Source organism: Pleurodeles waltl, chromosome 2_2 (genome assembly GCF_031143425.1).
Source record: "Pleurodeles waltl isolate 20211129_DDA chromosome 2_2, aPleWal1.hap1.20221129, whole genome shotgun sequence".
Classification (NCBI taxonomy): Eukaryota; Metazoa; Chordata; class Amphibia; order Caudata; family Salamandridae; genus Pleurodeles; species Pleurodeles waltl.
The window spans coordinates 1,163,596,363-1,163,620,037 of record NC_090439.1 but is presented as its reverse complement, the minus strand read 5'-3'; the positions used below and the strand labels follow the sequence as shown (position 1 = coordinate 1,163,620,037).

Genomic DNA, 23,675 nt, shown 5'->3' with positions numbered 1-23,675 from the left:
CCTGTTTGAGGGGTAACAGTAGCGCCAGCTGCCCGGAATACCCCAGAAGACTGGTAGGAGCAACGCTAGGTGTGCTCTAAAGAGCCCTCAGAGTGCATGGAGTCGTACAACCAATATTGGCAACAATATTGGGGTATAATTCAGACATACATGCCCAGGCTCGAAGTTACCATTATGTAGCTGGACACAGGTAGTACACAGGTAAAATGGCTTCCCCGCACTTACGAAGTCCAGTGTAATGGAGCTGGAGTTTATAGTGGCACCTCTGCTCATGCAGGGGTGCCCTCACACACAGGTACGTACAGCCTGCTCTCTGGGCTAGGAAGGCCTACCATAGGGGTGACTTACTGTGACCTGGTGCAGTGACCTGTAGTGAAAGGGTGCATGCACCTTTTCACACAGGCTGCAATGGCAGGCCTGCAGACACATTTTGCATGGGCTCCCATGGGTGGCACAATACGTGCTGCAGCCCATGGGTAACCCCTAGTGCCCCAATGCCCTGGGTACCTAAGTACCATATACTAGGGACTTACAAGGGGCCACCAGTATGCCAATTGTGGGGTGTGCACAGTCCTCTGCAACCAAATTTTGAGGGAGTGGGTGTAACCATGCCAAAAAGATAGTGCTTTCCTTCAGAGTATTCACTACTTCACCCCAAATACTCCCGAATGTGAATGCAGATCCAGTCACAAATGGGGTAGAGAAGATAATCGACTCTGAGGAGCTGCCTTTCCTGATGGAATTCCTTAGGTGAAAGCGGGATGGAGTTCCATTTCAATCAAAGGAACTAATGCTGTATACAGACCCGATGTCAAGTGTTTTCACCAGTAGAAATATGTCCAGTCCTATCCATCTGACGTGTGTTGTAAACAGGGTTGCTCCACATTTCTGCTGCTTTTGCTTTTGCTATGAAGCCACAGATCTGTATGCTACCTGAGAAACGTGTGACTTGGAGGATATGTTTCAACGGTCCATGTATGCTGTTCTGTATGCAAGCGAATGACGTATTCATAATTTATTAGAGACCCAGAGGCAAATCAACAACTGGAAGTGAGCAAATGACCCAATTAGATGCTACTGGCAAAGTGATCCAAATAGATACTTCTGTGGTCGGAAAATTTAACTAGGGTAAAATCTGAGCTAATGCCACTGATGTACAGGTGGAAAGTTTCGGTTGATATGGAAAGCAGACTACATTTGCTACTTGAGAATTGAGGTTAGTCTGGGAACTGGGGACGTCATTGAAATAATTATTGCGCAGCTCTGAAGAAAACGGACACCTTGGCAGGGATGTGAATAAGATTGCAAATTGTAGAATGCCACTGCTGAATTTGGTAGTGGTAACCAAATTTCTGTATTTTTTCTGAATATCCCTTATTTCCATCAGGTGAATACTTTCACTGATTACAATACACATGTCCCAAATCAGGGGTCTACAATGTTTTCTGTAACAAGAGCTTCTTATGTTAGTTGAAAATCATCTTGAGCTACTAATATTATTTGTGTTGTAATAGTTACCAGGTCAGACAAGAGCACGTTAATGCCACCGTATGCACATTGACCAGAAGTAACCATGTCAGTGCAACAGGCAGGGTTGCCAGTAGAAATTTAAACAAGCATTTGCAATGCAATGGGTCAAACGTTTATTCGAGTTAAAGCTATTAGCATTGTAAACTCCTAACCAGACTTTTCTTGCCACATAAACTGAAAATGAAAAGTAAAACAGTTTCACATAAGCGAGCCGATGGCCCACATGAGCGCAAAGCAAACACACAAAAGGAAACAGAAGTTTGCATGCAGTGAACCGTATCGGCAAAAGTGCAATTATCCATGAAACCGGCAAAAGTGCAATTATCCATGTAACCGGCAAAAGTGCAACTATCCATGTAACAGGGTCGATGTCATGCAAAGCGCTCTACTATTGCCCAGCGAGATTGCGCTGCCTACGAAATAAATAGTGCAGAAACCATACGGAAAACATGGAGCCTCGTATGTTTTCAGTAGTTGGCCGGTGCGCTCGAGGCAGGCTAAACACCGGAAAAGGCATGACGTATGCTTGCCTTTCACTAATTAAATCAAGCAAATTTTAAAAGATAAGCCCACGAACCAACCAAACTAATGGGCTTGACATCAGCGTGGTTAAAAGCCCACTGAGAGATTTCACCAAGGACAGAGAGCTTTGCGCTCGACCCTAAAAAGGCTTTGCAAATATGGAATGCCTTTACCTGGGAAATACGTAACAGCAATAGCTGCAATGCCCTTGGCGCCAGGGCAGTAATGTTAGTACTAAGTCTCCCCAATGCCACATGATTTACAACTCAAATATCAGCTTCAAATATATTTAGGAAATTCAACATTTTTTTCCCCCCAAATATCAGTTTGTGAGTTCTAAAAACTAAAACTACACACATTTTCATCCAGAATACATACTTTTCTGCTTTGGTATACATATATTAATTCAGCCAAGCAAAAGCGTCTAATTTATTTGGCTGGACTACACACAAGAGTTTCTCCTTGGGTAAGCCTGTACTAGATTACTATATGTTAGCGGGAAACCAGGGCTAGTTCGGGATATCACTGTGCAATCTTATACCATGGGTACCCTTACAGACCTGGCTTTCAGATATATTTTCAAGTATCAGACCCATTGTGCATCATATTGGTTTGAGGAAGTAGAGATTTGTTCATGTGACCAGGTGGAAAGAACACTGGCTTCTCTGGCTGGAGTCGCGGGTATTACAATAGTTAAAGTCTTGTTGGCGAGGAGAGGGATAAATTGTTGGTTCATGGTAAGTTGAGTTGTGTATGAACTTTCCTGGGATGTCAATCACATATGAACAAAGATACCTCCCTCTACTTCTGAAACTTGAAAAACACATTTTGGGGATTTTGTCAATGAGGATAGATTTTTGTTGCTAGAAAAGTTAAAGAGCAAAGGGTGATGAAAGATCCTGGATTTTTTGACATATGATAAGTTTAAATACGAGACAGATTCTGTTTTGCCAGCTTTTAACATAGGACCGCACAACGTTTGAAGCCTTAGACAAAGCCATTAGGCAAAATTGTTTGTTTATTTTTTATAACGAGGATGAGTCTGATGGCAACTCTGACAACAAAGAGCCAGGAGAGATGGGAAAAGGTGGCACATATACTTCTCACAGGTGATTAATGGCAATATCTGTGCAGACAAAACACGTGCACTTCGTGTAATTATAAGCACAGGCTATTGCACTGTGAGTAGTTATGTTTAAATGATTATGCTCCATAAGGCTCATAACACATGTAACCAGATACCACTGACTGGCGTGTTCGATGTTAATCGATGGGGCTGATTTTAAACTTCTGAGCTCGCTATTCTCTGACTGCAGACATCTTGGGGAGAAGTGATTAACATGACTGAAAAATGGCGGTAGTGGGAATGCCAAGGGGCCAGTGGTACTGTATGGTGGGGATACAGGAGAACCACTACTGACAAAAGGTAGGATAGCACTGTGTTCATGTGAAAACAGTCTACTATGAATTGAAGCCTGGATTCTTGATTTGAAGAAAAGCTGTGACCTGCGAGAACATTTGAGAAAAGTGAATCTTTAAGATATATGAGCTGCATTTATTGCGTGTATGCTCAGAAACGATGTGAACTGTGCAGAAGGGAACGTAGCAGAGACGATTCTTGCATCTGTATTGAATTTTCTAGAGATGTCCTCACTGAGTGCAGTTTTATGGGCAAGGTTAGGAATGTAATTCAGTAGTACTGACGCTATTAATGATAAAATAAGATCTGAAGTTGGTTCTTTTTTATCTCTAGTTAGTGTGTGTGTCTTTCTGTCTTTCTGTCTCTGGAAAAAAGAACAGAAACAGAATGCAGCGCACCTGGGTGGTACCACACGGCTCATTGTCCTCCTGTACAAGAAGGTACCAGAGCCCATTTGGAGCTGTGGTGCCACCTTTTTGCAGAGAAGAGCTATTTCAACTTTTCTGGATACAGTCTGGCACCTGGAGGATAGTTAAGAGGTGAGGAATCTGCAGATAGCTACAGTATCCACCAGAAAGATAATTACCTAAGGGGGTGGGGCGAGTGTGTTTGTGTTTTACTGGACAGGCAGGGCCCAACTGTGGGTGTTGTGGGCTTTTACTCCTGCTATCCCAGTGCCCAGCCTAGTATTGATCCTGACTACCTCTGCAAGTACTACCCTTCAATGTTTGACTCTGTCATAGCACAAGATAAACATTCCAGGGCTTCTCAATGGGAGTTAGGTGCAAGGTTTAGATGGACACAAGACTCAAAATATACATAGCAACCCCAGTTAATGAGTCTCCAGCAAAATACTAGCTGAAAAAAGTAGTGTTACTATATTAACACAAAATGAAATACATCACACAACAAATAATATACTAAGTCTTCATAAGTTTGGCACTCTAGGGGTGTCCGTGCAAGATCCTGAGACCTGTTCCCCTGCATACTGACTGGGGCAACAACTAGATTAGGCCTGCTAGCAAGTTCGAGTGTTAGATGTTCCACAATGGTTTTGGAGTGAAAGTGCTTCAGAACTGAGCAACTATCTTCAGAGCAAGTTCCCCCAGTGGCCCTGTGACTTGGTGATCAGTCTTACCAGCTTCTACTAGTGTTATGGTATGGAAAGCCTGGGAGTGTAGAAGCGGCTTGTAGGCGTTCAGAAATTCGGCTCCACAGTCAACGCAAGTGGGTGCCGGGCAATGAGCGATAGCTTCATCACCACAGGCAAGCCTGCTGGACAGCCACAGCACTCCTCTGATTTTTTTGTTGTTGTTTTTTTTGTTGTAAATCCTTCTTATTCTAGCGGCATGTCTTGTGCAGCTTCTGGTCTGAGGTGCCAAAGCAGATGCTCTGATTACACGGTTTACAACAGGCTAGGCTTCCCTTTTCTCTGTTGCACAAGGGTGACAGGCCTGTCTCTCCCCTGCAGCCACCACGTTGCATATGGGGGTCGCAAGCACCACCACACAGGATACCGTCCTCTCTGGTCACATTGCTGCACAGGGTGCTGGCTTTCCTCAGTTAAGACCATGCTTATTTTTCAAGTTCGACTTTCCTGGCATATGTCGCCAACTTTAGCAGCAGATTGGTGAATGGCCCAATTGTTTTTTGCGGTCCTGACTTGACCATGAATCTCACACCTTGCTTCTGGGGTCCACTCAACAGGATCCCTACTGGACCTTGCTTCTTCCAAAGGTGATCTCCTTCTCACAGGGTCCTCTGGTCCCTGCAGGCAGATGCTGACGCTCCAGGTTAAGTAGTCGAGATTCTCCTGGGTGATATCCCCTTTCCCACCAGACCCTAATCTCTTGTCCTGATCACAATGATCCAAAGTCGTGCTGAGCTACACCACACTGATGTACATCTAAGGTTTGAGCTTTTGGAAGCCTCAAGCTCCCCTTTTTATAATCCATTTCCAGACACAGATGTTATTTAATGTCTTAGTCTTTGAAGTTTGAGTGGGGGGGGAGGGGTTGCTTCGTTTGAAGTGCCCACTCCTCTGTTTATTCTATTGCCTTGGAAGCAGTTTGTCACAGCAGGAGAGACTCCACACTTGATAGCTCCATAACGCAGTCCATGGGAGTGACTACTGGATCATACCTAAATGTCAGCCTCACTGATGTATCCCAACAAAAAGGTTAAAAAGACCCCAGTCCTGATCATTGTGATTCCTCGTCTCTGCTGTGTTTCCCTTATCAGCCCTATCCTCTTCCCAGTCCCCACTGACCAGTCACCTTTCATGAATCAGAGACCTTTTGAATTGCACAGCAGAGCTTGGCTCTCCCTTCCCCCATTTGGTGTCCTATCCCGCTCTCTGGAATGCTGGCAATCCACAAATCTGCCTGACATAGCTCCTCCACTTCCATTTGCTTTTCCAATGCCCTGGGTTTCCAATATGGAAACCTCAGGCCTCCATGTACTGTACTAAATGCAGGAACCCATACGTACCAACATGCAAACACATGCTGTGCACGGGTAGATATTATATCATGTACTCCAAGAGTGAGTTGGCTACACCAAAGCTGAACGTTCCATGAGTGGGGCAGTAGGCCTCACTCCAGTTACACAGTCAAAACAACCTGTTCACATTACTGATCACCATTTCAAAAACTGTATGCTTCCACCACTGCACCTGAGCTATTAACTCTTGGTACGTGTAGTTGCCCTTAACCAGTGCGCTATGGGCACAGTCTAACAAGCCAGCAATCGGTGGGGCAGCCCTAGGTAATGGCACACATGCATGCACCAAGAATCCAGAGGTTGTTGCAAATGGGACACTCTGGGTAGAGGTGCACATCCATCACCATGCAGGGGACTTTTCTGTCCCACCAGACGCCCCTACCAGACCAGACTGCCCTGAACCGGAGAGGTTGGGTCATCAGATCAGCCGAAACAGCAGGACTGTCCATCTGCATTCCCGTGGTTCATTGTGGCTTGGTGCTCCTCTACAAAATCTAATTCTTGCAGAGACATGGACTATTTCAACAACATGGCATTCTCTCCTTTCTTAGCCATCAATCACTTGACTGGCAGATGATTCGTTTGCGCTACAAACCTGGTGCCAAACAAGTAAGAGCAGACCTTACTTAAGGACCATACTGTGGCAACGCACTCTTTTTCAGTAGCTGCCCAGTTCTGTTCCATGGGTAGTAACTAATTACTAATAAAGGCTAGCAGATGCCCTCCACCTTTGTCATCCAGTTGACTTAACACAACTCAGACTCTGTTATCAGATGCACCTGTACGTAAAATGAAAGGTTGACTTTAGTCAGGAGATTTCAGTATTGATTCGTTGCATAGTGCCTTCTTTAGCTCCTCAAATGCCTTTTGACGCTCTTTAGTCCATGTCACTTTTCTGGGCCGCTTCCTGGAGGTCAAAGCAGGTAATGTGGTAACTATATTTTCATAGTTTGCCACGAAGTTCCCAAAATACCTGATGAGTCCTAAAAAGGCCCTCACTTCAGTCTGGGTAGTAGGTACCTCTTACTCCAGCGCAGACTGAATCTTGGCATGCAACAGGTGAATCTTCCCGTTACCCACCTCATGCCAAAGGTAGAAAACAATGGACTGCCCCACCTGATACTTGGTTGCCTTGATGGACATTTATGACTCTTGTATCTTGGCCAACACCTGTCCTAGGTGTCTCAGGTGGTCCTGCAATGAATTGCTAAACAGTGCAATATCATCCAGGTAGACCACAGAGAACTGCTCCAGCCCTGCGAGAACATGGTTGGACAATCGCTAAAAAGTGGCAGGAGCATTCTTCAGCCTAAAGTGCATCACCTTAAACCCCTCTGGCAGAGAAAATGCAATTTCTTCCTTGGCACTTGGTGCTAACTGTGCCAATAGTCACTGGTAAGATCAAAGGTGCTGAAGGACTTTGCAGCACCTAAGTGATCCATAAGCTCAGCCGCTTTTGGGATTGGATGGGCATCGCTCTTGGTTACCTCATTAAGGGCTCGAAAGTTGACACACATCAGCAGGTGGGTAGACCGTTGCTCTTGTACTCCCCAAGACTAGACCGTGTACTACGAGATTTCTCTCCAGTCTCTTAGCAACTTCCTCCTTGATGCAGCCCAGAACCCAGCCAGCCGTTCTTTACCTTCTGCCCTCCACTGGCAGTCTGTCTCCTAGGTCTGTGTTGTGCATACCGACAGAGTCAATCATATAGTCAGCGCGAACAGGTTGGAAAACTTTCTGAACACTTTGTTGCATTCTCTCTGTCACTCAGGTGTTGAGTTGGGAGCTAACGGAACCCCTTGCACAGTGTCACCCTTCATGTCACTATGCAGTAGTGAGGACGAGGCTCATTGTCATCCTCACCCTCCTCTGCTGTACTCATAACATTTAGGGTCTCATTATGACCCTGGCGGCCGGCGGTAAGCTGGCGGTTTTCCACCAGCTATTATGACCGTGGCGCAGTAGCCACGGCCATACTGCCGGCCCCTCCACTATACAGCCAGGCTTTCGCCTGGCGGTCATAATCCCCAGGGCGGGGATTATGAGTCCCCGACCACCAGCCTGGCCACGGCGGTAAACACCACCATGGAATGGCTGGCGGTAAGGGGACTGGGGGTGCCCCTGGGGGCCCCTGCACTGCCCATGCACTTGGCATGGGCAGTGCAGGGGCCCCCAGGCATAGCCCTGTCGCGCATTTCACTGCCCGAATTTTGGGCAGTGAAATGCGCGACGGGTGCTACTGCAACCGCTGCACATCAGCATTGCCGCCGGCTCTATTACGAGCCAGCAGCAATGTTGATGTGACTTTTCCACTGGGCCAGTGGACGGTAACACTGTTACTGTCCGCTGGCCCAGTGGAAAAGTCATAAAGGGGAGCTAGAAATACCGCCGGCACTGGCAGTATTCTGGCTCCCGCAGCCTCGGCGGTCTTATCAAAAGACCGCCGATGTTGTAATGAGGGCCTAAGTGTGTAATCTTTCCAGAAGTAAGTCTTCAGCTCGTTCACATAGACCATCCTTTTTGGTTTGCTTGTGGTACCTGTGTCCACCGAGTAGTAGAGAGCTGTCGTCTGGACTATCTTGTATGGCCCATTACGTTTGTTCTCCAAAGCTCTGGGGCGAAAGTCTCCTGACTTTCATTATACCCAGTGAACATAGCTTTCCATTTTAACCTGGGCATTTTACGTTTTTCGTAGAATGTTATGGAGCTGAAAGTCTTTCTTCCTGTCTATTGTGCAAGCAAGTAAAGGTTTTAATCACACCCCAAACAATTAGAGTAGCATTAAGCCACTAAGAAACTGCCAGTATGCTATGGTGAAAGGGGTCAAAACACAGCTGCCCCTATCCAAGCTGTGGCAGGAGCTTTTCAACAGAGCTCTAAGAGAAACCCAGCTGCTCCTAGATAGCACTACCTCTCAACGACAAAGCCCCCATGATGGAGTGGTGCTAGTATCTTTTGGTGTCCATGAGAATTTCCAATAATAGTCTGATCCAGGCGGACCAGTGGGGGAGGGCAGAACTGTTAGTACTGAGGAAGTGGCATGAGGTGAGTGGTGGTGGATGGAGGTGAATGCTGTTGGTGGTGAGGTGACTGCTCGCTATGAAGAATTTGCTTTAGCCTTTATTAAGCGAGTGGTCTGATCTGGGCTTATCAAGTGCTAAATCAGGTTGAAGCCCAGTGTGGGGGGGTGAAGTGCAGCACAGGATGAAACATCTATTCTCCTTTCAGTACCTCAGTAGAGTCTGAATCCTCCTTCAGCAAAATGTCTGTGCGGGGCAATTGAATCAGCAACACAATTGCACACAATAAGGAACAAAAAAGCAAGTTGCAAACTTCCCCCTCAAACGAATAGAGATAGAACTGGACAACCTTAACACCCCTATCAATGTATTAAAAAGACTACTGCTAGAAGAACAGAAAGTGGCATATTTGAGTGTGCTGGAAACAATTTCCTGCAAAGTAAAAGAAATTGTAAATCTGATGCCCCTCAAATAAAAGTCCTCCCTTGAGGAACCAGGCTGCTCACTGGACAGAAAAGGGGCATCAGTGACTCAAATGAGGACATTCATTAATTGTGCTAAAGCACTACATTGGGGATGTTTTATTTTCTTCCTATTGTACTTCTTACCCCTATTTGTTGACCATTGTAGCAGGGCGTAGTCCTCTTCCTTTAAGGTGCTTTAAGTTGATGTTCCATCCTTACATTTAGATGCCTCATAAGGTGCCCTGGAACCAGGCTCACCTAATTTGTCACAGAAAAATCCCTCCTGTAGAAGATGCAATAAGGTATTTCTGCCTCTGTTACTGAACAAGCATCACAAGAATTTTTTTTCTCCAGAATTTAAGGTTCTTTTAAGACAAGGTGGTAATTATTCAGATCGTCTGACTGCAGTGATTTAAAAAAATTGTTTTTAAAACCCGGGCATCCCCATTTTCAGGCCAACAACTATTCAGTAGTTGAAGCAGCTCTAGTGAACAAAAGGGTTCTGCTGTTTTTTGTTTTTCTTTTCATTGTTGATGCCAGAAAAAGCTCTTTGAGGGAGGCAGAAGTCTGAATACCTAAAAATGCTACGCTGAGCTGCACCTCTCCCATTGGCTCAAATTTTAACAGTGTTTGTAGGTGAGGCGTAGGTTGCATAATCATTTACAAGTTAGAGGAGACATTTTCCTCCAAGATTTGGGTTTTAGAAGCCTTATTTTTGAAATGGCATAAAATATTCTCAAATAGATGCTTTGGTAGCATGGGAGAGGACTGACTTGCCTTATAGTGTCATAGGTCAGAAATGGTATGAAAAAGCTAATTTGATAGAGTTGGAGCACTGCTAATTTGCTCATAAAAGTAATCCAATATTTACTGCATTAACAAAGACTTCCCAAAGTGCTCAAGGTCCTTGCACCTTTTGAATGGTGCTTCCTTGGATTTGGTAGTTTGGGTCTGTGCCAATGGAGGGATGATTCACAGAATTAACTGTTCTTAATAGTCAGTGGTCAGGCTAGAGAGGTTACTAATGCTGGGCTAGCAACCAACTAAGAGTCATAGTCAAATGGCCACAGACTTCAAGAGGCTGTATTTCAAAACTAGACGGGTGTGATCAAGATTCATGATTGGCAGCTGCACCCAGTGGACCCACTAGTTCACCAGGTGCAACCAGGAAATTGTATAGAAAATGTATGCTTTAACTCTTGGGCTTTAATATCTCTAGTACAGCCATTGATGCATTTCTCCTTCTGTGCCTCTCATCTTCAAAATTACCCTTCCTCATCCAGCTTCTCCGTCTTTTAGCCACATATAAACATTTTGTTTCTCATTCACAGATTCAAAGGTCCTGATGAAGAGACCCACAGCACCCCAGCACCAGTCCTGCACAGCACCACAAGAAGAAAAATTGTATTGGTGTGCAGAATCATCTGAGTAAGCCTCCACTCGAAGGTTGGCCCTGTATTGCACATTGTGCAATTAATTCTGGGGAGAAACACTGGCCTATTGTGAGATAAACCTTCATACGGAGCTCATCCTTATGGGCACTTTAAACATCCAACCCAGTGACGATAACCTGTATCATTAAAGAGCGTAAAAAAGGTTTTACTCAGTATTTCTATATGTACCTCAGATGTTCTGCTGTGGCGAGATACGTTCTAGTGTAGAGTCCGAGGTGAACATCACTCAAAGCTCACATCTATAGTTGTATCAGATGATCTATAATTTATAAGGTGACAACCCCACATCAGTGCACAGAGTGTGACCTCGTTTTCCTTCTAATCAAAAATGTGTTCAGCATCAGAATATCCTTAGGAGAAACTGTAACAGTGTGAGAAAGCTTGACTCACTGAATCCTCTGTTGAATTATCAGAGAATACTTTCTGGGAAGGAACTTTACCAGTATATTGGATGTGGGAAACACTTCACTGAGCCAGAGAAGCTACTAAAACACCAGAGAATCAATATGGGTGAGAAACCCTGTAACTGCACAGAATGTGGTAAAAGCTTCATAGATAGACACAATTTGTTGATACACCACAGAGTCCATATTGGTGAGAAACCCTATCCGTGTGCAGAATGTGGAAAAGTGTTCACTCGTAAAAGAAATCTTCTCATACATCAGAGAGTCCATTCTGGTGAGAAGCCCTATCAATGTACAGACTGTGGAAAAAGCTTCACTCTGAAGAGCACACTGAGGAGGCATCATAGAACCCATACTGGTGAGAAACCCTATCAGTGTGCAGAATGTGGGCAAATCTTCACTCGCAAAACAAATCTTTTCTTACATCAAAGAGACCATACTGGTGAGAAACCCTACCAGTGTACTGAATGTGGAGAAGTGTTCACTCGGAAAAGAAATCTTCTCATACATCAGAGAGTCCATTCTGGTGAGAAGCCCTATCAATGTACAGACTGTGGAAAAAGCTTCACTCGGAAGAGCACACTGAGGAGGCATCATAGAACCCATACTGGTGAGAAACCCTTTCAGTGTACAGAATGTGAGAAAAGCTTCATTGCAGAATACAATTTGTTGAGACACCTGAGAGTCCATACTGGTGAGAAACACTTTCAGTTAACAAAATGTGGGAAAGGCTTCACTCATGAGACCGATATGTTAAGTCACCAAAGAAGCCATATTGCTGAGAAATGCCATTGGTGCACAGAATGCGGGAAAAGCTTCACTCGAAGAACCACACTCATCGTACATAAGAGAATCCATACTGGTGAGAAACCCTTTGAGTGTAAAGAATGTGGAAAAAGCTTCAACGAGAAGCACATGGTTGTGGATCATCAGAGACTCCATACTGGTGAGAAACCTTTTCACTGTACAGAATGTGGAAAAAGCTTCACTCAAAAGAGAACACTGTTGACACATCAGAGAATTCATACAGGTGAAAAACCATTTCAGTGTACAGAATGTGGGAAAAGATTCATTAAGACCTACAATTTGTTGATGCACCAGAGAGTCCATACTGGTGAGAAACCCTATCATTGTGCAGACTGTGGGAAAAATTTTGCCCTTAAGAAAACTATGTTAATACACCAAAGAATCCATACTGGTGAGAAACCCTATCAGTGCACAGAATGTGGGAAAAGCTTTACGCAAAAGAGCTCACTATTGGGACATCAGACAACTCATACAGGTGAGAAACCTTTTCAGTGTGCAGAATGTGGGAAAAGGTTCATTAAGACACACAGTTTGTTGATACACCAGCGAGTCCACACTGGTGAGAAACCATATTGTTGTACAGAATGTGGAAAAAGGTTCAGTCTTAAGCCAAAAATGTTAATACACCAAAGAATCCACAATGGTGAAAAACCATATCGAAGAACAGAATATGGAAAACAGCATACTGTGGCGATATCAATAATCAGTACATAGGAGAAACTATATAAATGTACAGAGTGTGGGGAAAAGCTTCACTCAAAGCAAGGTCTGTTACTGCATTGGAGGATCCATACTCCGTAAAGGCTGATTTAGTGCGGAAAATGTAAGAGAACAGTCATGCTACTTAGAAGCCTTATTGGGGCACAAAAAGTGGGGAAAGCTTCACTAAGACATACTGATCATACATCATAGAATACATACTCGGGAGAAACACTACCACTGCACTGAAAGCGGAGAAGGCTTCAGTGAGAAGCCAACCAGGTGATTTTGTGGAAAGAAATTCGAAATTGAAGTTAAACCATCTAGGAGATCCCGTGATTGCAGTCTGTGGTGTTCCCTGCCTGAAATATTGCAAGCTAATGAATCAAGCTCATTTTGGAAAGTAATCTTAGACCATGAATGTAGTCAGGAAGTTTGTATCATTTCCAGTCTCAGCTCATGATTAGATATCTTACAGACAGGATTTGTGTACAATTATCAGAAGTGAGAATGTGATGGAACATGAAATAGTTGGAGGTTGTGAGTGTGACCCAAGCGAGTGACCCCGCCTCCCAAAGAATACCAAGTAATACAGGGAATAAAAGCTGCAAATTGTCATGGGCAGGAAGCTTAGGTGGGATCCTGATGGGAAAAAAAGCCTGATCCTTGCCCATGAATCCTGACATGTTAACTGTTTAGAATTGATATGGCGCCTTCCAAAAGGCAAGGAAGGAACTGTTTTTGTCTTGGTGCATAAAAAGGGATTCCCTAATTTGTGCTTTTAGAATCTGCTGGAAAAATCTTTAGGCAACTTTTCCTTATTTTCTTTCTCAGTAGGGCTGAAGAGAAAAAAAATTCAAAGCAGTCTAGGTATTGTCCACATTTTCCTAGCAGTGATAATCTAATAATGTTGTCCATGCACATTCAGAAGTTTATGGGTCATAGAAGGATGCTGGAGTATGACAGACCAACTTTCTGCTAGAAAATGGTGTAACTCAGAATCTGCATGTCCTTTTACAGTTGATAGTATCTCTTCACACCCACACATGAGATACTTCATGCCTGTCTATAAGTGTATACCTCCGAATTGCAATTGACAGGGATGCATAGTTCTCTCCTGTAGGAAAGTACCATCTTGCCTGGCATGTTACCCCCATTTTTCACTGTATATATGTTGTTTTAGTTGTATGTGTCACTGGGACCCTGTTCACCAGGGCCCCAGTGCTCATAAGTGTGCCTGAATGTGTTACCTGTGTAGTGACTAACTGTCTCACTGAGGCTCTGCTAATCAGAACCTCAGTGGTTATGCTCTCTCATTTCTTTCAAATTGTCACTAACAGGCTAGTGACCAATTTTACCAATTTACATTGGCTTTCTGGAACACCCTTATAATTCCCTAGTATATGGTACTGAGGTACCCAGGGTATTGGGGTTCCAGGAGATCCCTATGGGCTGCAGCATTTCTTTTGCCACCCATAGGGAGCTCTGACAATTCTTACACAGGCCTGCCACTGCAGCCTGAGTGAAATAACGTCCACGTTATTTCACAGCCATTTTACACTGCACTTAAGTAACTTATAAGTCACTTGCATATGTCGCCAACTTTAGCAGCAGATTGGTGAATGGCCCAATTGTTTTTTGCGATCCTGACTTGACCATGAATCTCACACCTTGCTTCTGGGGTCCACTCAACAGGATCCCTACTGGACCTTGCTTCTTCCAAAGGTGATCTCCTTCTCACAGGGTCCTCTGGTCCCTGCAGGCAGATGCTGACGCTCCAGGTTAAGTAGTCGAGATTCTCCTGGGTGATATCCCCTTTCCCACCAGACCCTAATCTCTTGTCCTGATCACAATGATCCAAAGTCGTGCTGAGCTACACCACACTGATGTACATCTAAGGTTTGAGCTTTTGGAAGCCTCAAGCTCCCCTTTTTATAATCCATTTCCAGACACAGATGTTATTTAATGTCTTAGTCTTTGAAGTTTGAGTGGGGGGGGGGAGGGGTTGCTTCGTTTGAAGTGCCCACTCCTCTGTTTATTCTATTGCCTTGGAAGCAGTTTGTCACAGCAGGAGAGACTCCACACTTGATAGCTCCATAACGCAGTCCATGGGAGTGACTACTGGATCATACCTAAATGTCAGCCTCACTGATGTATCCCAACAAAAAGGTTAAAAAGACCCCAGTCCTGATCATTGTGATTCCTCGTCTCTGCTGTGTTTCCCTTATCAGCCCTATCCTCTTCCCAGTCCCCACTGACCAGTCACCTTTCACGAATCAGAGACCTTTTGAATTGCACAGCAGAGCTTGGCTCTCCCTTCCCCCATTTGGTGTCCTATCCCGCTCTCTGGAATGCTGGCAATCCACAAATCTGCCTGACATAGCTCCTCCACTTCCATTTGCTTTTCCAATGCCCTGGGTTTCCAATATGGAAACCTCAGGCCTCCATGTACTGTACTAAATGCAGGAACCCATACGTACCAACATGCAAACACATGCTGTGCACGGGTAGATATTATATCATGTACTCCAAGAGTGAGTTGGCTACACCAAAGCTGAACGTTCCATGAGTGGGGCAGTAGGCCTCACTCCAGTTACACAGTCAAAACAACCTGTTCACATTACTGATCACCATTTCAAAAACTGTATGCTTCCACCACTGCACCTGAGCTATTAACTCTTGGTACGTGTAGTTGCCCTTAACCAGTGCGCTATGGGCACAGTCTAACAAGCCAGCAATCGGTGGGGCAGCCCTAGGTAATGGCACACATGCATGCACCAAGAATCCAGAGGTTGTTGCAACTGGGACACTCTGGGTAGAGGTGCACATCCATCACCATGCAGGGGACTTTTCTGTCCCACCAGACGCCCCTACCAGACCAGACTGCCCTGAACCGGAGAGGTTGGGTCATCAGATCAGCCGAAACAGCAGGACTGTCCATCTGCATTCCCGTGGTTCATTGTGGCTTGGTGCTCCTCTACAAAATCTAATTCTTGCAGAGACATGGACTATTTCAACAACATGGCATTCTCTCCTTTCTTAGCCATCAATCACTTGACTGGCAGATGATTCGTTTGTGCTACAAACCTGGTGCCAAACAAGTAAGAGCAGACCTTACTTAAGGACCATACTGTGGCAACGCACTCTTTTTCAGTAGCTGCCCAGTTCTGTTCCATGGGTAGTAACTAATTACTAATAAAGGCTAGCAGATGCCCTCCACCTTTGTCATCCAGTTGACTTAACACAACTCAGACTCTGTTATCAGATGCACCTGTACGTAAAATGAAAGGTTGACTTTAGTCGGGAGATTTCAGTATTGATTCGTTGCATAGTGCCTTCTTTAGCTCCTCAAATGCCTTTTGACGCTCTTTAGTCCATGTCACTTTTCTGGGCCGCTTCCTGGAGGTCAAAGCAGGTAATGTGGTAACTATATTTTCATAGTTTGCCACTAAGTTCCCAAAATACCTGATGAGTCCTAAAAAGGCCCTCACTTCAGTCTGGGTAGTAGGTACCTCTTACTCCAGCGCAGACTGAATCTTGGCATGCAACAGGTGAATCTTCCCGTTACCCACCTCATGCCAAAGGTAGAAAACAATGGACTGCCCCACCTGATACTTGGTTGCCTTGATGGACATTTATGACTCTTGTATCTTGGCCAACACCTGTCCTAGGTGTCTCAGGTGGTCCTGCAATGAATTGCTAAACAGTGCAATATCATCCAGGTAGACCACAGAGAACTGCTCCAGCCCTGCGAGAACATGGTTGGACAATCGCTAAAAAGTGGCAGGAGCATTCTTCAGCCTAAAGTGCATCACCTTAAACCCCTCTGGCAGAGAAAATGCAGTTTCTTCCTTGGCACTTGGTGCTAACTGTGCCAATAGTCACTGGTAAGATCAAAGGTGCTGAAGGACTTTGCAGCACCTAAGTGATCCATAAGCTCAGCCGCTTTTGGGATTGGATGGGCATCGCTCTTGGTTACCTCATTAAGGGCTCGAAAGTTGACACACATCAGCAGGTGGGTAGACCGTTGCTCTTGTACTCCCCAAGACTAGACCGTGTACTACGAGATTTCTCTCCAGTCTCTTAGCAACTTCCTCCTTGATGCAGCCCAGAACCCAGCCAGCCGTTCTTTACCTTCTGCCCTCCACTGGCAGTCTGTCTCCTAGGTCTGTGTTGTGCATACCGACAGAGTCAATCATATAGTCAGCGCGAACAGGTTGGAAAACTTTCTGAACACTTTGTTGCATTCTCTCGGTCACTCAGGTGTTGAGTTGGGAGCTAACGGAACCCCTTGCACAGTGTCACCCTTCATGTCACTATGCAGTAGTGAGGACGAGGCTCATTGTCATCCTCACCCTCCTCTGCTGTACTCATAACATTTAGGGTCTCATTATGACCCTGGCGGCCGGCGGTAAGCTGGCGGTTTTCCACCAGCTATTATGACCGTGGCGCAGTAGCCACGGCCATACTGCCGGCCCCTCCACTATACAGCCAGGCTTTCGCCTGGCGGTCATAATCCCCAGGGCGGGGATTATGAGTCCCCGACCACCAGCCTGGCCACGGCGGTAAACACCACCATGGAATGGCTGGCGGTAAGGGGACTGGGGGTGCCCCTGGGGGCCCCTGCACTGCCCATGCACTTGGCATGGGCAGTGCAGGGGCCCCCAGGCATAGCCCTGTCGCGCATTTCACTGCCCGAATTTTGGGCAGTGAAATGCGCGACGGGTGCTACTGCAACCGCTGCACATCAGCATTGCCGCCGGCTCTATTACGAGCCAGCAGCAATGTTGATGTGACTTTTCCACTGGGCCAGTGGACGGTAACACTGTTACTGTCCGCTGGCCCAGTGGAAAAGTCATAAAGGGGAGCTAGAAATACCGCCGGCACTGGCAGTATTCTGGCTCCCGCAGCCTCGGCGGTCTTATCAAAAGACCGCCGATGTTGTAATGAGGGCCTAAGTGTGTAATCTTTCCAGAAGTAAGTCTTCAGCTCGTTCACATAGACCATCCTTTTTGGTTTGCTTGTGGTACCTGTGTCCACCGAGTAGTAGAGAGCTGTCGTCTGGACTATCTTGTATGGCCCATTACGTTTGTTCTCCAAAGCTCTGGGGCGAAAGTCTCCTGACTTTCATTATTCCCAGTGAACATAGCTTTCCATTTTAACCTGGGCATTTTACGTTTTTCGTAGAATGTTATGGAGCTGAAAGTCTTTCTTCCTGTCTATTGTGCAAGCAAGTAAAGGTTTTAATCACACCCCAAACAATTAGAGTAGCATTAAGCCACTAAGAAACTGCCAGTATGCTATGGTGAAAGGGGTCAAAACACAGTTGCCCCTATCCAAGCTGTGGCAGGAGCTTTTCAACAGAGCTCTAAGAGAAACCCAGCTGCTCCTAGATAGCACTACCTCTCAACGACAAAGCCCCCATGATGGAGTGGTGCTAATATCTTTTGGTGTCCATGAGAATTTCCAATAATAGTCTGATCCAGGCGGACCAGTGGGGGAGGGCAGAACTGTTAGTACTGAGGAAGTGGCATGAGGTGAGTGGTGGTGGATGGAGGTGAATGCTGTTGGTGGTGAGGTGACTGCTCGCTATGAAGAATTTGCTTTAGCCTTTATTAAGCGAGTGGTCTGATCTGGGCTTATCAAGTGCTAAATCAGGTTGAAGCCCAGTGTGGGGGGGTGAAGTGCAGCACAGGATGAAACATCTATTCTCCTTTCAGTACCTCAGTAGAGTCTGAATCCTCCTTCAGCAAAATGTCTGTGCGGGGCAATTGAATCAGCAACACAATTGCACACAATAAGGAACAAAAAAGCAAGTTGCAAACTTCCCCCTCAAACGAATAGAGATAGAACTGGACAACCTTAACACCCCTATCAATGTATTAAAAAGACTACTGCTAGAAGAACAGAAAGTGGCATATTTGAGTGTGCTGGAAACAATTTCCTGCAAAGTAAAAGAAATTGTAAATCTGATGCCCCTCAAATAAAAGTCCTCCCTTGAGGAACCAGGCTGCTCACTGGACAGAAAAGGGGCATCAGTGACTCAAATGAGGACATTCATTAATTGTGCTAAAGCACTACATTGGGGATGTTTTATTTTCTTCCTATTGTACTTCTTACCCCTATTTGTTGACCATTGTAGCAGGGCGTAGTCCTCTTCCTTTAAGGTGCTTTAAGTTGATGTTCCATCCTTACATTTAGATGCCTCATAAGGTGCCCTGGAACCAGGCTCACCTAATTTGTCACAGAAAAATCCCTCCTGTAGAAGATGCAATAAGGTATTTCTGCCTCTGTTACTGAACAAGCATCACAAGAATTTTTTTTCTCCAGAATTTAAGGTTCTTTTAAGACAAGGTGGTAATTATTCAGATCGTCTGACTGCAGTGATTTAAAAAAATTGTTTTTAAAACCCGGGCATCCCCATTTTCAGGCCAACAACTATTCAGTAGTTGAAGCAGCTCTAGTGAACAAAAGGGTTCTGCTGTTTTTTGTTTTTCTTTTTATTGTTGATGCCAGAAAAAGCTCTTTGAGGGAGGCAGAAGTCTGAATACCTAAAAATGCTACGCTGAGCTGCACCTCTCCCATTGGCTCAAATTTTAACAGTGTTTGTAGGTGAGGCGTAGGTTGCATAATCATTTACAAGTTAGAGGAGACATTTTCCTCCAAGATTTGGGTTTTAGAAGCCTTATTTTTGAAATGGCATAAAATATTCTCAAATAGATGCTTTGGTAGCATGGGAGAGGACTGACTTGCCTTATAGTGTCATAGGTCAGAAATGGTATGAAAAAGCTAATTTGATAGAGTTGGAGCACTGCTAATTTGCTCATAAAAGTAATCCAATATTTACTGCATTAACAAAGACTTCCCAAAGTGCTCAAGGTCCTTGCACCTTTTGAATGGTGCTTCCTTGGATTTGGTAGTTTGGGTCTGTGCCAATGGAGGGATGATTCACAGAATTAACTGTTCTTAATAGTCAGTGGTCAGGCTAGAGAGGTTACTAATGCTGGGCTAGCAACCAACTAAGAGTCATAGTCAAAGGGCCACAGACTTCAAGAGGCTGTATTTCAAAACTTGACGGGTGTGATCAAGATTCATGATTGGCAGCTGCACCCAGTGGACCCACTAGTTCACCAGGTGCAACCAGGAAATTGTATAGAAAATGTATGCTTTAACTCTTGGGCTTTAATATCTCTAGTACAGCCATTGATGCATTTCTCCTTCTGTGCCTCTCATCTTCAAAATTACCCTTCCTCATCCAGCTTCTCCGTCTTTTAGCCACATATAAACATTTTGTTTCTCATTCACAGATTCAAAGGTCCTGATGAAGAGACCCACAGCACCCCAGCACCAGTCCTGCACAGCACCACAAGAAGAAAAATTGTATTGGTGTGCAGAATCATCTGAGTAAGCCTCCACTCGAAGGTTGGCCCTGTATTGCACATTGTGCAATTAATTCTGGGGAGAAACACTGGCCTATTGTGAGATAAACCTTCATACGGAGCTCATCCTTATGGGCACTTTAAACCTCCAACCCAGTGACGATAACCTGTATCATTAAAGAGCGTAAAAAAGGTTTTACTCAGTATTTCTATATGTACCTCAGATGTTCTGCTGTGGCGAGATACGTTCTAGTGTAGAGTCCGAGGTGAACATCACTCAAAGCTCACATCTATAGTTGTATCAGATGATCTATAATTTATAAGGTGACAACCCCACATCAGTGCACAGAGTGTGACCTCGTTTTCCTTCTAATCAAAAATGTGTTCAGCATCAGAATATCCTTAGGAGAAACTGTAACAGTGTGAGAAAGCTTGACTCACTGAATCCTCTGTTGAATTATCAGAGAATACTTTCTGGGAAGGAACTTTACCAGTATATTGGATGTGGGAAACACTTCACTGAGCCAGAGAAGCTACTAAAACACCAGAGAATCAATATGGGTGAGAAACCCTGTAACTGCACAGAATGTGGTAAAAGCTTCATAGATAGACACAATTTGTTGATACACCACAGAGTCCATATTGGTGAGAAACCCTATCAGTGTGCAGAATGTGGAAAAGTGTTCACTCGTAAAAGAAATCTTCTCATACATCAGAGAGTCCATTCTGGTGAGAAGCCCTATCAATGTACAGACTGTGGAAAAAGCTTCACTCTGAAGAGCACACTGAGGAGGCATCATAGAACCCATACTGGTGAGAAACCCTATCAGTGTGCAGAATGTGGGCAAATCTTCACTCGCAAAACAAATCTTTTCTTACATCAAAGAGACCATACTGGTGAGAAACCCTACCAGTGTACTGAATGTGGAGAAGTGTTCACTCGGAAAAGAAATCTTCTCATACATCAGAGAGTCCATTCTGGTGAGAAGCCCTATCAATGTACAGACTGTGGAAAAAGCTTCACTCGGAAGAGCACACTGAGGAGGCATCATAGAACCCATACTGGTGAGAAACCCTTTCAGTGTACAGAATGTGAGAAAAGCTTCATTGCAGAATACAATTTGTTGAGACACCTGAGAGTCCATACTGGTGAGAAACACTTTCAGTTAACAAAATGTGGGAAAGGCTTCACTCATGAGACCGATATGTTAAGTCACCAAAGAAGCCATATTGCTGAGAAACGCCATTGGTGCACAGAATGCGGGAAAAGCTTCACTCGAAGAACCACACTCATCGTACATAAGAGAATCCATACTGGTGAGAAACCCTTTGAGTGTAAAGAATGTGGAAAAAGCTTCAACGAGAAGCACATGGTTGTGGAGCATCAGAGACTCCATACTGGTGAGAAACCTTTTCACTGTACAGAATGTGGAAAAAGCTTCACTCTAAAGAGAACACTGTTGACACATCAGAGAATTCATACAGGTGAAAAACCATTTCAGTGTACAGAATGTGGGAAAAGATTCATTAAGACCTACAATTTGTTGATGCACCAGAGAGTCCATACTGGTGAGAAACCCTATCATTGTGCAGACTGTGGGAAAAATTTTGCCCTTAAGAAAACTATGTTAATACACCAAAGAATCCATACTGGTGAGAAACCCTATCAGTGCACAGAATGTGGGAAAAGCTTTACGCAAAAGAGCTCACTATTGGGACATCAGACAACTCATACAGGTGAGAAACCTTTTCAGTGTGCAGAATGTGGGAAAAGGTTCATTAAGACACACAGTTTGTTGATACACCAGCGAGTCCACACTGGTGAGAAACCATATTGTTGTACAGAATGTGGAAAAAGGTTCAGTCTTAAGCCAAAAATGTTAATACACCAAAGAATCCACAATGGTGAAAAACCATATCGAAGAACAGAATATGGAAAACAGCATACTGTGGCGATATCAATAATCAGTACATAGGAGAAACTATATAAATGTACAGAGTGTGGGGAAAAGCTTCACTCAAAGCAAGGTCTGTTACTGCATTGGAGGATCCATACTCCGTAAAGGCTGATTTAGTGCGGAAAATGTAAGAGAACAGTCATGCTACTTAGAAGCCTTATTGGGGCACAAAAAGTGGGGAAAGCTTCACTAAGACATACTGATCATACATCATAGAATACATACTCGGGAGAAACACTACCACTGCACTGAAAGCGGAGAAGGCTTCAGTGAGAAGCCAACCAGGTGATTTTGTGGAAAGAAATTCGAAATTGAAGTTAAACCATCTAGGAGATCCCCTGATTGCAGTCTGTGGTGTTCCCTGCCTGAAATATTGCAAGCTAATGAATCAAGCTCATTTTGGAAAGTAATCTTAGACCATGAATGTAGTCAGGAAGTTTGTATCATTTCCAGTCTCAGCTCATGATTAGATATCTTACAGACAGGATTTGTGTACAATTATCAGAAGTGAGAATGTGATGGAACATGAAATAGTTGGAGGTTGTGAGTGTGACCCAAGCGAGTGACCCCGCCTCCCAAAGAATACCAAGTAATACAGGGAATAAAAGCTGCAAATTGTCATGGGCAGGAAGCTTAGGTGGGATCCTGATGGGGAAAAAAAGCCTGATCCTTGCCCATGAATCCTGACATGTTAACTGTTTAGAATTGATATGGCGCCTTCCAAAAGGCAAGGAAGGAACTGTTTTTGTCTTGGTGCATAAAAAGGGGTTCCCTAATTTGTGCTTTTAGAATCTGCTGGAAAAATCTTTAGGCAACTTTTCCTTATTTTCTTTCTCAGTAGGGCTGAAGAGAAAAAAAATTCAAAGCAGTCTAGGTATTGTCCACATTTTCCTAGCAGTGATAATCTAATAATGTTGTCCATGCACATTCAGAAGTTTATGGGTCATAGAAGGATGCTGGAGTATGACAGACCAACTTTCTGCTAGAAAATGGTGTAACTCAGAATCTGCATGTCCTTTTACAGTTGATAGTATCTCTTCACACCCACACATGAGATACTTCATGCCTGTCTATAAGTGTATACCTCCGAATTGCAATTGACAGGGATGCATAGTTCTCTCCTGTAGGAAAGTACCATCTTGCCTGGCATGTTACCCCCATTTTTCACTGTATATATGTTGTTTTAGTTGTATGTGTCACTGGGACCCTGTTCACCAGGGCCCCAGTGCTCATAAGTGTGCCTGAATGTGTTACCTGTGTAGTGACTAACTGTCTCACTGAGGCTCTGCTAATCAGAACCTCAGTGGTTATGCTCTCTCATTTCTTTCAAATTGTCACTAACAGGCTAGTGACCAATTTTACCAATTTACATTGGCTTTCTGGAACACCCTTATAATTCCCTAGTATATGGTACTGAGGTACCCAGGGTATTGGGGTTCCAGGAGATCCCTATGGGCTGCAGCATTTCTTTTGCCACCCATAGGGAGCTCTGACAATTCTTACACAGGCCTGCCAC

General features: G+C 44.5%; 1 protein-coding gene across 1 annotated transcript in view; it reads left to right on the top strand.

Moving 5' to 3' along the window:
• Nucleotides 1-22,491, top strand: part of LOC138283013 (zinc finger protein 850-like) — a 57,942-nt gene extending 35,451 nt beyond the window's left edge. Inside the window, exons 2-3 of the mRNA XM_069221131.1 lie at nucleotides 10,790-12,813; nucleotides 20,726-22,491. Of these exons, the coding sequence (XP_069077232.1) occupies nucleotides 11,419-12,813; nucleotides 20,726-22,177 (2,847 nt within the window). The 5' untranslated portion in view covers nucleotides 10,790-11,418 and the 3' untranslated portion in view covers nucleotides 22,178-22,491. The remainder of the gene's footprint in view (nucleotides 1-10,789; nucleotides 12,814-20,725) is intronic.
• Nucleotides 22,492-23,675: the final 1,184 nt, after the last annotated feature.